The sequence below is a fragment of the Mytilus trossulus genome, chromosome 14 (genome assembly GCF_036588685.1).
Source record: "Mytilus trossulus isolate FHL-02 chromosome 14, PNRI_Mtr1.1.1.hap1, whole genome shotgun sequence".
In the NCBI taxonomy this organism is placed as follows: domain Eukaryota; kingdom Metazoa; phylum Mollusca; class Bivalvia; order Mytilida; family Mytilidae; genus Mytilus; species Mytilus trossulus.
This window is the reverse complement of record NC_086386.1, coordinates 45,299,915-45,316,298: the sequence shown is the minus strand read 5'-3', so window position 1 is coordinate 45,316,298 and position 16,384 is coordinate 45,299,915. Positions and strand designations below refer to the sequence as shown.

General features: G+C 33.0%; 1 protein-coding gene across 4 annotated transcripts in view; it reads right to left on the bottom strand.

The window, feature by feature from the left end:
• The window catches only part of LOC134696081 (sodium- and chloride-dependent taurine transporter-like), a 33,887-nt gene extending 17,710 nt beyond the window's left edge, over nucleotides 1-16,177 (bottom strand). Inside the window, exons 1-2 of one of the 4 annotated variants that reach the window (XM_063557671.1) lie at nucleotides 15,834-16,177; nucleotides 320-568 (exon numbers count right to left, since the gene is read on the bottom strand). In XM_063557671.1, coding sequence (XP_063413741.1) covers nucleotides 320-566 — 247 coding nt within the window. In that variant the 5' untranslated portion in view covers nucleotides 567-568; nucleotides 15,834-16,177. Of the gene's footprint in view, nucleotides 1-319; nucleotides 569-677; nucleotides 701-768; nucleotides 793-3,923; nucleotides 4,081-15,833 lie in introns of those variants that run through there. The other 3 variants (XM_063557669.1, XM_063557672.1, XM_063557673.1) reach the window with 3 other exon arrangements.
• Between the last annotated feature and the right edge of the window lie 207 nt (nucleotides 16,178-16,384).

Below are 16,384 nucleotides of genomic sequence, written 5' to 3'. Positions count from 1 at the left end.
CTCGTAAAACATGATTGAATTTCTAAGTTAAGCGAAAAAAATTCATCACACACCTGTCACCACTCTATATTTGGATTTTTTTACGCAAACAACATGAAATATCATATCTAAAAGAATCTTAAAACTTGTCAATCCGTACATCAAAATAACCTATATTAAGAATTTTAATATACCATGGATCAAAACATCCCCACTAAAAAATTTGTTGAATTGCAGAAAACGTTTAAACATTTGTCTTTACCTAATGTGCTTCAAAATTAATTATATTTTCTTTGCAACGTCATGGTTCTTTTTTAGAAAATAGATTTATCATTCCTACCTCCTCCATTCCGATAACACAGAAAAGGGAATCTCCACACATTTCCAAGACCGACGGAAAAACCAACACATGCTAAAAGGAAATCAATCTTCTTCCCCCAAACTTCTCTTTTCTTTAATTTTGGCTTCAATCGATCACTTCCAGACGATGATGTAACAGTAGTATCAGTTGACGTCACTTCCGGATTATCAACTTTTGATGGCAGCTTTTCAGAAATCCATGTCGTATCTTCTTTCGGTTCGTCCATTTCTAAAAAAAACCAAACAAACATATAAATTAAGTCTGCATTTAAATGTATCTGTTGCTATTCCATACAAACCTCTAAACACGGTTATTTTAAGTTTTAAAATTTTCATACCAATATTAAAACGAGAGATGCGGCATGATTGCCAACCAGACAACTATCCACAAGCTAATTTGTAAGTAAATGGGCAAACAACAACACCTACTGCAATGGAAACTAATCTATGAGTAACACAAAATTCCGGAACTCCGGAAGGTTCAATTGTACATGTAGCTGTGAAATGTACAGCAATAATATTTTTGTGTTTTACCAGCAGATGATATATGATCAATATATATTTTAACTTGTGATAGTGTATATCCGTCGTTGTGTACTTATGCATAATAAACACATGGTAACTCATCAATGTCAGGACAAACCATTGATTATTGGCAATGCTGTCTAGATTCTTGGCTCGCGTTACTTTTGACTATATACCTCGACTCAAAGATGTAAACAAATTTCACCTCTGGTTAACCTTGGTATGATTGGAACATTGATTTTCAAGCTAATTTATAAGCCTGGTATTTTTGATGAGATTTTCCCATGTAATGGTTTTAATAGGTTATACAATGTTTCATTTTAAGAATTTATATGCTGTTTTAGGGGATAAAGATATACACGATGACTTCAGAACAACATGATAATCAATTGCTTTTGACGTTCGGTGTAAACTGAACACTCTTAGCTCGGTAAGATAGCCAAGAGAACAAGCACATTCATTACAATCAGAAGCACCATCGAAAACTGTTAGAATGGATCATACGTGATTAATATTGAAATTGCCTAAATAAAGTAATGGCAATGCAAAAGATAATATGGTCGATATTCAAATGAAACAACTCTGATGAGATCGAGAATTAATGGATGGTGTAGTGCCTTATATAGTATTAAATATTATATCATAATTATTGATTAAAATTAACTGTCTAGACTTGGGCAATTTCATATACATTGCTTATATCAAAACCATTCTTTAGCACAAAAGCTTTGCCAAAGAAATTAAGTCCTCCTTAAAATTAACTCGGGTGAACCGGATTACCGGTGTTGTCATCTCACGTAATAATAATCATATATGAAAAATTAATATTCAAATCGGAAATGTCTACTTAAACTAGGTGAAGTGTATACTGAACATGTAAACATAATACAAAAGTACATGCATACTTTAATGATAAATAAATATATCATATACCAGCCTTAATATTGTGTACGACAGACGGGCGTTTCGTCTATAAAAGACTAATTAGTGACGCTCGATTCTGAAATGCTTGAAAGGTTAAAAAAAATAAGAAAAAAATAAGTACTAAGTTGAAGAACACTGAGGACCCAAATTCAAAATGATTTTGCCAAATACTATGATGCCGGTAAATACCAAATAAAGTACGAAATTGAAGAGCATTGAGGAGCAAAAAGTACGAAAAGTTTTGTCAAATACAGCTTCATGATGTTTCAATTAAAATATATCATAATTCACGTCTGCTCTATGACCCTCTCTACCATGTGTACTAATGCTATGGTCTAAAAGATGCTGTTTTGTGTACACGGAAAACAATGATGAAACGAAAACTAACTGCATTAGTTGCTCAATCATTATTAATTATATCATTAAAAATTAATTTATTGCGCAACGAATTAATAAACCACGGAAAAACAATGATGAAGGGCGTGTCGAAACGAAAACCAAAAGTCTGCATGAGTTGCACAAAATAATAAACTAATTGCGCAATCGTAAACAAACCTAAAGACAACAACAAAAGCAAAGAGTCAATGACACTCGACAAATTGTATTGGCACGTACAATGAAGATAATTATAAGATTCTTACTTGTTTACATACAACATATAATGTGTTAAGGCATGCATAAGCATGTTTCATTCAAAAGACTTAGTAAATATCTATCTATATATATATATATATAAACACCAACAAGGCAAAACAAATATGATTGTTCGTTTAGAGTTCCTTTTTTAGAAAAAAGGTAGATTTGGGTATATAATAACGAATATTTTGGGACTTCAAAATGTGCTACCATCATTGCGAATCAAAACTTTTGAATATGTAGTCACTTTTTTGTGTATGAAAATGTAGCAGGTAGGGCAACCCTTAGCACATTTGTTTTCTATTTTGGCCTAACGTAAACATAAATCTATGCATCCTATTTAAAGTTACATTGTGATTAAGTATGTAAATGTTAAACTTTTCTTTGTTTTATTGAACAAAAAGACTAGTGTATATATCATCATTTATTTTGAAACCTTTATGACTAGAAATTTCGTTCCAATGACTCAATTTTGGTACTGTGCATTCAATTACAATACAATTCACCGCGAGGTCTTTTTCATACAAGCTTCAAATAACATGACGGATCTAGAATACGAGGACATAATATATTACAATACTATTGGTTGCGTTTAAAAACAAATTTAATCAATCTATTAACTAATCTTGAAGAAAAATATATAACAAGGTCAATTCATTGCCTGTCATATCATCGGATAGTCCATCAATGCCGTTTGGAACTGATTACAGAGTATTTGTGTTTGTTACCCCAAAATTACATCATTGGCATTCCTGCTCTCACAACAAAAAACAAAGGGTTCTTGTTTATTTAATTGAATAGGAAAAGTTAATATGAACCATTTATCTTCAGGAAAGACAATAACGTACCAATGCAAAGAATATACACAATTTTTAAAGCGCAAAAAAAATTAGACAGAACAAGAATGGCTACTCTATAAACGACTAAGAAGTTCGGGAATGGAAAGGTAAACAATTTCATTTTCAAACAGTGTTGGTATTTGTTCAATTTAAATTGACCATTTCCCCCGAGACCAACAGCAAGGCATGTATATCGATCTGTTAAATTCAATAGAGCAATAAAAGGTTTTCATCATGACAACTAGGTTATTTTTTCAAAGTTAAACAAGCATTATGATGACACAGCCGCTTGCAGATGGATAACTGTATGGACTATTATACATTGTATAACCAGAATTCTCTTGTCTATACAGAAAGTACGTCTATTTTGTGCAAATTTTGATTTGAATTATCTTTAGAACTCTTAAAAGAAGAATGGTTGAAGTGAAGTTTGATTTGATTTGAATTATCTCTAGAACTCTTAAAATAAGAAGAATGGTTGAAGTGAAGTTTGATTTGATTTGAAAGACTGAACTTTTTATCAAATTTAAATGTGACAATTTTTCCATTCATTCCAAGTCGACACAATATTACTTGAAGCCAGAAGATCCTATTATCACATTATATATATAAATATATATATATATATATATATTAAAAACTAGCATACGTATAACATACCTTTCATTTTATGTTTTTCATCCATTCTATTTGAATTGTTTTCTATATTGTAAAAAAAAATGTTTTTAGTTTTGTTCGTTGTTTGTTAATTGTAACGTTGAAGTCTTTATATATATAAGTGTAGTATGCTGTGCGTCAACGACTACGCATGTCAGTTAACAATGCATCATCGTCATGGTTTATCATTATTTGTATTGACACACATGACTTTCTAGATGTTAAATGTACTATTGAAACTCCATTGATATTTGTGTATCATTCTACGGTGGTAAATACAAGTGATGTGCATCTAGACTACGTATTGTTATGCTTTTACTTTTCTACACTGGTTAGAGGTATAGGGGGAGGGTTGAGATCTCACAAACATGTTTAACCCCGCCGCATTTTTGCGCCTGTCCCAAGTCAGGAGCCTCTGGCCTTTGTTAGTCTTGTATTATTTAAATTTTAGTTTCTTGTGTACAATTTGGAAATTAGTATGGCGTTCATTATCACTGAACTAGTATATATTTGTTTAGGGGCCAGCTGAAGGACGCCTCCAGGTGCGGGAATTTCTCGCTACATTGAAGACCTGTTGGTGACCTTCTGCTGTTGTGTTTTTTTATTTTGGTCGGGTTGTTGTCTCTTTGACACATTCCCCATTTCCATTCTCAATTTTATTATCCAAGTGGAGCAGGATCTGTTTATCCTTTCGGAGCTCCCGAGTTGCGCATTTTTTTTGTGAGGGCTTTGTCGTTTGAATATGCATTGTATTTTCTTTCTTGACATTTTGAAATGGAATTGTCTGACAGTTTGATTGGACTTTGGACCTTTCCATGGGATTTTTCTAGTTTCCTTATTACATGTATTTAAATAATTTAAATAATTTAATATCTGGCAATTATCTAATTGTGTGTCTCGCCTACGGTAGCTGAGGGACATACTGTGCTCTAGTCTATGCGTCCGTCTGTTCGACAGTCCGTCCGTCTCAGGTTTAAGTTATCATGGTAAAGGTAGTTTGTAGAAATGGTCACATCAACCAAAGTACACATGTTCATTATGATGGCGTTGTCATATTTTCAACTTACGACTTTGGATGTGCCTTTTGCATCTTTCGCCTCTCTACTGACGACCCGAATTTATGGGCATTGAAGTAGAAATGTGATAGAGTGAAATTGGACATTCTCAAATTAAAGATAGTTTACCATGAAGTTGTGCTCACATCAACTTGAAACTTAGAACACATTTTAATATCTTTGAACTTTAAAAATTATATATAAAATTGGTCTTGATTTTACAGTTCACTAAACACAGTAAAATAGCATATGTTTTTTAATGACTTCTTTACATATACTCTTTGTTTAATCGCAAGACAAAACTTTGAATTATGGCATTCATAGACATTTGTCTGTTATTGACCTTAGATGGGATATATTTTTTTAGCAAGTTCCGTGCTGTCTCGGTGATGTATTCACATTACCTAAGTTTTGAAATGTTTATGTTTATTCAATATACATATATATTTGAATGAAGATGGAACATTTTAACGAAAAACACATTTTATAAATTTCGTGCGTCAAACGCGTTATTGCATTTACCGTTATCAGGAACGCTTGAATTAAATATGTCCTCTGATGCGTAAATATGCGGCAACGTAAAAAAGCTATATGTGACCAAAGAGAAAATGTTACAGAATAGCCAATTTCATGAAAGGTCAACATTGCCTAAACGAGTTTGAACCGACCTGAGTTTCTAAAAAATAACTCCATTTATATACGTGGGTTTTAAAGTAGTACATATTATCAATACCGGAGCACTGACTACAGGGCTGTCGATATCCTCGGGGACTAACAGTCATCGATCAAGTATTAATAAATAAATAAGTAAGCATTATTTAAAGTTGCAAAAGTATACAAACAAGAACATAACATAAGCTCTAAGGTGCTTTCAACCAACACTAACAGTAGGTCAAATAAATTATTTACAAAACTGGTCATGTAAAAGAATATGATTTGCAACGAGACACACAAATGTATGTTTTTCTTTGTATTTATGCATAATTATCATTAAATGTGTTCAGGATTCTTTATGGTTTTGGGTACAAAATTACAGATGAATAAAACATTATATAGTTTTCATAATCATTATCTAAATAATACATTTGCATATAGCATTTATAAACTCCGGTTTTATACATTTTAAAGTAGGGTATATCACAATGCAGACATCAGCATATCATTATGTAGATCTTTTCGTAACTTCTGCCTACTTTTTATTTTCAATATTTTAAAGAAGGGCATAGATATGTAAGAAAACATTACTTTTGTATATTATAAAGTAGGTCTTTTTATAAATCCGGTCTTATTTTTAAGCCAGCCATATAAACGCGGTTAAACATTTAACCATTATTCCATATTAAATCCTTAAACAAGTTGATTTTAAGGTCATGTTTTCTTGTTTATAATAATATCTACGACCTGGTGGATATTAAAACTAAATAACTTAACTTGTTTTGTTTGTGTCTCTATATTACCATTTGATTTATACCTTGACCACACAAATAACATGTGCGCAACAACATGCGTCATGAAATTAAGTAGATGTGGTTTGTTTCTTTGTGAGACTGAATGGAGATGATATAAACAGCATGTGTCACTGCACGGCCTTCAACAATGAGCAAAACCCATACCGTTAACTATAGCCACTAAAGGCCCCGAACCAATGAAACATTTGTCAGATTGTTCGAACCTTTTGATTGTACAAACAGTCATGTTGCCCCCTCCTCCTCCCCTCCACTATAATGTTCTTATGTGGTTGTTGAATTTATTCAGAAAAGGGAAGAAAAAGCGTGGCGTACGTTTTGTGTCATACATAGATATAGGAAGATGTGGTGTGAGTGCCAACGAGACAACTCTCCATCCAAATAACAATTTAAAAAGTAAACCATTACACGTTTACTTGAACTGATACCTGGTTTTTTTATGACCAGTTTGTATGTTCCAAAGGCATACATAATATTTGCGCGGGGATCGATTCTAACGTTGACTATACTGGGTCATTACCATATCTGATGGATTATATTAGTCCATTCATGTCACTCCTCTTTAATACCATTTGCAAAGAAGTCATTACTTCGACACTTGCCGCATTACATAAATGGTCTATCTAAATCATAACATTGTTTGTTTGCAAATAAAATACATGCATTGAACTTTATTTAGTCACTCTTGGATTCAATTTAATGCGTTGATTCACCCAAAGGTTTTTTTTGTTAGGCTTCCAACGCAACCTTGAAGTCTTGATATATGCTGACGAACGCTATTCAATAAACACATGTTGTGTGTACTAAAATATTGGTGTCACACTAAATTATTCATATCTTTTCGTTGCCTGGGATACCGTTTAAACAATATGCTTTTTTTTTCAATGAAACGAACTATTGTTTTTCAGATTTTCAATGTTTGCCGGTAGAATAATCAATTAGAAATGTGTTTGTGGCTGAAAATTTGTTTATACAATTGTAAATTTAGCATCTCGATCGGTCTTCTCCATTTTCAAGATGAACGCTTGTTGAAACGAATAAAATTATAATTACAACCATATCATTAAATTGATAGGCCACCAATGGGTCTTCGCAGTGAGAAAATCCATGTATGTTTTTAAAATAGTAGAACCTGGAGGTCATATGTAGTGACTGGGAGCAAGGAACGAAGTCGACTCATCTCAGCTTGATCAGTCACAGGACTTTCAGCTTTGTTGAGATGTGGTGTAGGTGCCATTGAGACAACTCATCCTTGTTACGAACATATATTCTAAATTCATAAATAGAAGCAGTGATAAGTTTATGGTTTTCTTGCATGTGAAGAACACGGGACATATTTTAAATATGCTGTATCTGCAAGTTTTCATCCCTACATATTAACTTGATTAAATGGGTCGATTAAACATGCATATATTCTGTCTCTGATCAGATTAAACCAGTAACCCTCGACGTTCAGTGAGAAAATAAATCTAATAATGAATTCAATCATACATATTAATGATCTGTTGAAAGTTTACTAAGAGTAGGAACTTGTCAGTACTTTTCCATACATGATGTGAAATTTTCCATGATAACTGTGAAATATTTTCGGTGAAGGACGTCTAGTGGGTATGTTATGTGTTCGTATGTGAACCGTGTGGGACTCTCGATGATAGCCAATGTCGTTCTAGTAAACACCCCTAGTACAGTGTACTTTGCAAAGCTTTAAACGGTTATATAGTGCAGTTGTAAAAATAGAGTAATTGACTTGGAGAGGAATAGCTATTATCCCTTATATACCTGAATAAATTAACATTATATTATTACGTAACCTCAAATAAATATTACCAAGAACAAAAGATTTTTTTGCTATGACTACAAATCAGACTTAGACACCGATAATAATAATGTGCTAAATTGATGCAATCTCTCATGCAGAGAGAGCAAAGACCGATAACTCTGCATGGGAGATTGATATTGTCCTTGAGAATTTCATTAGATATCTATCGATTTTTTTTGCTTTTGCTGCTTAGCTTTTCATATTCTGTTGGTTAATCCTAGATAGAATGAGAGGCGTGAAATCCATGTCATTTGAACTGTGTTGAAGGCTGGAAGACAATTCCTCTAGATTTCAGGTGATAACATGGTATGATATTTTATACCTCAGAGTTCACAAGGTTTTTAATTAACATATCACAAAGTCAATTCGAGGCTCCATTGGTAACTAGGAAAGTAGAAGTCCACCTGAAATCTTTAATACAGCAATTCGAGGCTCCATTGGTAACTAGGAAAGAAGAAGTACGTCTAAAGTCTTTAATACAGCTCTTACAAATGATGTGGTTTGATTGTTGAAAAAAATGATATATCTTTTGTAAATTGATATGGGCTAGTTTCAGTTACTGTCTTAACTATCATATTTGTACCTTGTAGTTATTATTTATGTACATTTAAAGTCAAGTATAGGGTTTTTTTCTGTGTGCTTTGTGGCGATCTCATTGGTCTAGCCTTTTTCAACTTATTTCTATAGTTTGTACTTCTTATGTGAAAGCCACATAGTGACCCATTACTTATGCCATATTTTTTTTTTTAAATCACTTGGTCTGTAATGCAAACTAGTCATATTTGCAAACATTCCACATCTTTTTACAAACACTGTGGAAATTTACATTTAGATTAAGTAGAACGATTTTACCGGTTTATGTTTTCAGTAAATTCTTTCATTTGGTTATAATGCTTCTATAAACATGTTACTAGAATAAAATAACGATTCAAATACCTCGTTACAGACCTTCAATTTATATATAACTGATGAGATGTGGTAAAAAAATATGATTGCCCTGAATGCGCAAAGGGAACTGTATATAGATATAGGAAGATGTGGTGTGAGTGCCAATGAGACAACTCTCCATCCAATAACAATTTAAAAAGTAAACCATTATAAGTTAAAGTACGGCCTTCAACACGGAGCCTTGGCTCACACCGAACAACAAGCGATAAAGGGCCCCAAAATTACTAGTGAAAAACCGTTCAAACAGGAAAACCAACGGTCTAATCTATATAAACAAAACGAGAAACGAGAAAATGCTTAACTCATACCACAGAGCAAGCTATAGAGGGTTCTCGAGAGGAAAGTTCTAAACTAATCAAGAAAAGGAAACAATTTGTGACAGAAAGCGAACAACGACAACCGCTGTATTATAGGCACCTGGCTTCGGACAGACACAAAACAAAGCGGCGGGGATACAGTTACACATGTCTGTGATGACCGCCAGCGTTTTCAACATTGTATATACAAATTGTACTTTAAAGGTAAATATGGACAATCCTTTACAGCTGTCGATTTCGTACAATACTATTGATTTGTTCAACACATTCTTCTTTCATTCGTCTTCATTATTGAATGAACTTTGGTAGGCAAATACTGTTACAAATCCCTATTTGTTTTCCACTAAATAAATTACGGTCTCCAGTAAAATAACACAAACAGACAATATTACATGTAGCAAATAGAGCAAACTGAAATAATGGAGTTGTAAGTTTACCTTGAATAAACTATATGTATGGATTATATGTAAGTCGTCAATGACAGCTAACCAACAACAAAACAGACATCTATATATAAAAGACAAGATCATTATTTTCGGGTTCGGTTTGCCTTTCTTATCTGCTTACGAATGAACAACATTCCTATAACACACGTTAACCAGACAAACTTCCGCCGTAGTATGCCACAAAACAAGTTGATGACACCGGTATTCGAATTAAAAAAAAAACATAAATACTGCATGATAAACGACTAGACCGATACCAACAAAGACCACAAGAAGGCGAAACAAGGCGAGATAATGAATACTAATAAGTGATGGTTACAGACGACTGATTATATTTGATACATTCATACACATGTGCATGTTCTCTCTTGTTAGACTCCGATAGTTTCAGTAATACCATTCATATATATATATATATATGCGAAAGCAAATTTACAGAACTAACATTGTTGGGTTGATGTTTAGACGAGTTGTATATATATATATATATATATATATATATAAAGTGCCTAGAAAATCAACCTAACGATGTTAGAGTAGATTTGATTCGTAACTTCCTCCCCGGCGCCGGGGCTGGAACCTGTACTTTATTTCTAACTTCTACGACAACACCGCCTAGCATTGTGCAGAGACCTTATCCCCTCCTCTAACTCTAATATATATAGTTCGGCTTCTATGAACTGCAAGAGAAGATACTATGCCTTCGACTTCTACATATGGTCTATAAGGTTTTTTTGTAACTTAAGTTCAACTGTTTAGCATGATAAACACTTTCTGATGCTGTTTTTATTGTGTATGTTTGATATGTATGTTAATTTATTGTGTTAATATATGTTGGTCACAAACTGTAAAGTTTATACGACATTGAAATATTTGATTTGATTTGAATTGTTAAAACAGGGGAAGCATGACGTTATGAAAGGTTGCTAGGAAGCTGAATATGGAATGGTATCATGGCTGATTATTTATTTACGAACACTTTGACATGTAATTGCATACCTGGATTTAAAGAGTGAAGTCAGCAAGAAAGTTAATCAATTACTTTGAACTTACAATGCTGTTATTATACAATTCAATCAAACAGTAAAAGCAGTATTTTAAAACTATTAAAGAAACGGCATATTTTATCTCAATCATATTGTGTGGCAAAATTTAATAATAACATTGAATTATATATTCTTTCTTTTTTTTAGGCATTGAAAACTGATATTTTTAATTTTAGATAATGATCAGTCCATTTACTATTGTATAGAAATTATCATCTAGATAAACAAAACGAGCGCATCTCCATGAAGAGAAGATGTGCTCGACAGGTGTAGCTCCGTTTTGTTCAGTTAAGTCTAATATATTGGTACACAAAAACATTAACCCATTTAAAAAACCCCCAGATATAGTCAGTTCAGTTCAACATTAAACTTAGCAAGTCGATATTTAGACATTAAATCCGATGGCATTTGTTCAGAATGCAAAGCCTTCGACGAGTAACACAACCCTTAATAAATAATTTGTAATGTTCCTAGAATTTCTACCATGCATAGCCATTTTCATTCCAAGGAATGACAAACTTAATTTCTTAACTGTCACTAGATGAACACAGTATATCTTAAAAAGAATGGGAAATTGGATTTGGTAAGTGTACGGCGTTCGATCCACTGCTTCACCTTGCTTCTACACTCTAGTGTTCATGTTTATAAGATCTCAGTCCCCGAGATGGTTTTGGATTTTCCAACGGAAAGAAAGTCACTATTACTACGTCATTGTTGTAGGGTGGTCACATACAATTGGTTCTATTATTTGTGATGACGCTTCAATCAATCTATCAACCGAGCGAAGTAGTCAGTCGAGAACACCGCTGCTTACATGATCCAGTGACAAGTACTGCATAATTAAGCACACACAAAGCGCTAAGCACTGTTCCTGTTTAAGTTCAAGTCCTCTTGTATACCTGTATGTGTCGGAGGTTAGGAATACAATCTTGAATCTTGAATCTAGTTCTTGTGTCAAGAGGCGTAATCGATCTATATGTTGATGGAGCAGTGCGCAAAAGACGTGGGCCAAGACACACGGCTTACAACGATCAAGGTTTCTGCAGAGGAAGCCCAAGATTATATGCATTCCAATGGGTTGTCGATAACGTGATCCATCCACTGTCTTAATGTCTACAACCTTGCAACATGTGCAAAGCTTCAAATCATTTTTAATTTCCTTTAATTGCAATTTACGTTGGTTTTTTCAATTCCATAGATTGCACTTTAGTAAACGCATTCTGTCAACTACGTGCAAACATCATTTCTAACAGAGCCAGAGGTCGTGCCAAAATATGAAATGAAATAGGTCACCTCAAGCTAGGTGTGAAAGGGCATTTGAATCATGATAGTTTCAATCAATAAAACGCAGATGTTTCAATGAGAAACTTGTGTATTGACGTATGTTAAATCAACTTTTATAAATAAATATTCACATGTTTGTCATTCAGAGATATACTATTGTATAATAGCTAACGCATGATTATGATGATGATAAAATTAAAAAATAATGAATATTAAACTTTTCATAAATAAAAAGTTCGTATATATGTGACACGAATAGATACATGTTGTTGTAAGCATAGTCGTGTGTTTAATTGCTAATGCAGAACAATGCTTGTATCTTAAATAATGACCAAGCGTCGTGAAATAGAAGTTCCTTAATTATTTAAGTTACAAATTAATGGGATACATACTCTGAAATATAATTTTCAATGGAACAAATATAAACGTATTTGTTCACAACGGAATAAGTTCTATATAAAAAAAGAAGATGTAGTATGATTACAAATGAGACAACTATCCACAAGAGACCAGAATGACACAAACATAAACAACTTTAGGTCACCGTACGGCCTTCAACAATGACAAAGCCCATACCGCATGTTCAGCTATAAAAGGCCCCGAAATTAGAATGTTTATTCCAATAGACCACTTTCGAGTTCATCCGTCACCGGCAAAAACTCGTCAATTATGCACGCCTTTATGACGTCATTTACCAAATAGAGGGGCTCGCCTGTATCCCTGCACTATTTACGTTCATCAAGCGTCTTAGTGATCGTCTTTGTGCAGGATAAACTAGAAATAATGGTTGCTCTGTAGGTACTTACTGACAACTCCCTAATGACAGCAGTGTTGATTGTCTATTTTCAGAATTCAATTTGCCGAATAATTCGTACAATATAGAATTATAATTTTCCAACCACTCGCTCAACATTGTAGGGAAGTGACGACGCCCCTAAACGCACAGATGACGGTGATAAAGGCGTATAGTTCACGAGTTTTTTCCGGTGACGGATGAACTCGAAAGTGGTCTACAACAAGTTTCTAGGGTAACTGCTGTTAGGCGGTACACAGGTACGATAACATTCGTCTGTAGTACCTCTTTAAATAAATTATATTGATTTGATTCGATAACTTCCCGAGTACTCGTTTAATATGATTATATTTTTCTATTTAATCAATTGCCTTGGACTCTTTTATTTCCTTGTGTTGCATTTTGATAATATATCTTTTAATTCTTTGTGTGCATTTATGGGAAGTAAATAACACGGCAGTCGGCAATTTGTCAATGTATGTGTAGCATTCGTTGAATTGAAAACCTTGCTCCATTTCACACTGTTAACAGTCCATGCACATATACAATATATATTACTCGGTGTCCAGGTAGAAATAGTATCTTTTCGTATTTTAGAAAGATTAACGACTTTAAAATCCAAATTAATGATTAAATTACTATTTACGGTGAAGCTTTGTCGGTCAACGCGAATCAACAAAAACAGTTCGTATAAATCTAACGCGATAATATCGGAACAATACAATAAATCTCCAGATTGATACTAAGGATCTACAGTACACAAAAGGGTAACCAAACTTTAAATCCAAAGACGAGATTAATGAAATCCCCCTAGTGCATTACGAAATAAGAGAAGTAGGTTTTACCACAAAATGATATCGAATACTATTATTATATTCTCACCTGTAATTTACCTTTACAAAATTAATTTTAAAAAGAACTTAAGTTATTGCTGATACTTCATCACATTATTTCTTCTAAGTATTCCTCCATATTAAAACTATATTGTTTTTTTTGCCACCCACCTAATCTTAATTTATAAAAAAAATAGTTCGTGCCTACCCGAACACATTGTATGGGTTGTGAAGTGCAGTTAGGAGTCAAAACATTTTCGGTAAAGTACCGATGAAGATCAGAATATTTTCCTATAAAATTAGAAAATAAAAATCATTTTGCCTAGAACTATCTTCCTCATTTATATACCAGGAGATAACAGCAATATATGTTGTTGGTTTTTTTTGCCTAATCCATAACTAGTTAATTTCATCCCAAAATTGAATTATGATAGGTACTTTTCACAACTTTTTTTTTATATCAGTCTAGTTGCTGACCACACCTTGACCAACCCCCTCATAGAACCATTACTTCGTGAGGCCTTCTGAAGCGATTTTCGAGTCAAAGTCTAATATTACTCCTCAATACATTTCTTTTACATTGAACGTTAAACAACCGTCAATCAATTAATACATTTCAGTCCAGTAATCGAACAAATATTCTTGATGATGGTTAAAACTTCAGTCAGTAATATTCTGAAGTTTTAAATATTGAACAATTTTGTAAAGGTGTATGAAAGTTTCATGTTATGATATATTGACTACATGTTCACTGCAGCATGGTTCATGGTTCCATCAATCAAGTTCTAGGTATCTTTGAACTTATATATCTCGATCTGTCTAAATAAGCTCAATCAATTTTTTCAGGAATGTTTTTGTTTCTCAATTTTTAATTGAAAGTGCATTGATACACATTAGTACTACAGACATAAAAATAATTATGATAATCAAGACGTGACGTGAAGAACAGCTGAATATAATTCTGCAATTCAGTACTTTTACAAATTTTGCCTTGCAAAAATCTTTCCCCAAAAGTCATGATACAACTTGATTTGTACACATAAATATTTTACAAGTTTCTTTTTAAAACGACTATAAAGTTTTAAATTGCATTTCTGCATAAAAATCGAAAAATTGAAATTTAATAAAATTTGTCAAAGGGAGATAATTTGTATAGCCCGATCGAGCCATATCAGCCCATAGTGCAATTATACATGCCCTGTCAATACCATGAAGAAAATAAGATGTGATACAGCGGTAAACAAATTAAATTACACATTTTGACAAAGAGAAATCGGATAAACAAACAAACATGTAACCGAAGAGAAACACAAACAAACACACGTGGCGGCGAACAAAGAGAAGAGGAAGTTGTTTTTCACCGAGAAAAAGGTCCATATTATCTTGTTTCTGAATAGGGAAGGCGGTGAAAAACTTCATTGTTTTATGATCAACATATGAACAGAAAATAAAGGTTTTTTTTTAAATAAATAAAAAAAAAATTGTGTGAAAAAAAATTGCGACAGTCACCTATTGCTTTTTTTTTTTAACTAAGCATGGTGCTTCCGCAATCTTGTCCGGTTACGCACACTTTAAAACATGTTTTCACATCCACAACGAGTTTCGATTGATTTGCCGGTATCTTCATTTTAACCTTCAACGCTAAATAACACAAAACACATGGGAAGTGGGGTTTCCTATTCAACAAGCTTACAAGGAAGAAAACTGACATCATATAATACAATTGATTTAATTGTAACATTTAAGCTTGATTTATTGATAAAGACACAGCAACATATAAATCTAAATAAGAAAAATGAACAGAAACTGTTAAAGAAATGATAAAAATCTCATATAATTTCCTATACATTGTACTACTAATCACGCTGATATTAACATAATTATATTAACTTAAAAATACACTTACCGATCCAAGTATGTTTGTAATTAGTCGTCTGTTGCTACAGAACTAGTACTGCTGAATAAATAAAACCCGGCTCTTACGATTAAATGTTTAATTTATCGAGACACAATATATATGAATGAAAAAACGCTCCTTCACAAGCAATCCGTGTTCTCATGTACATTTAATAAATGATAATGAGACAGTTAACGCTATTGGCTATTATTTAGCAGGTAGAAAAACATGGACACGCTTTGTTACACGGTCCACTGATTCAATATATTATTTTTCTAACACTATGAATGTTAAATTTTCATAAAAAATACACTATATTTCGACGATTTCAAACAACGTTACAATACACACAAAAAAATCAATGTCTGTTACGGAAGAAGACTATTGATTGAATGCAGACGATTCTTGTAAGCCTGACTGGTGAACTGGATTGCACCGGTTTAAGCTTGGAACATTTCTGATTTCAATGCCAGAACACATAAATTATATAGGATATGAAGACGAATCAATGTTTGTTTTTCCAATCTAGGGCTCTAAATGAGCAGCATGACATTCACTTA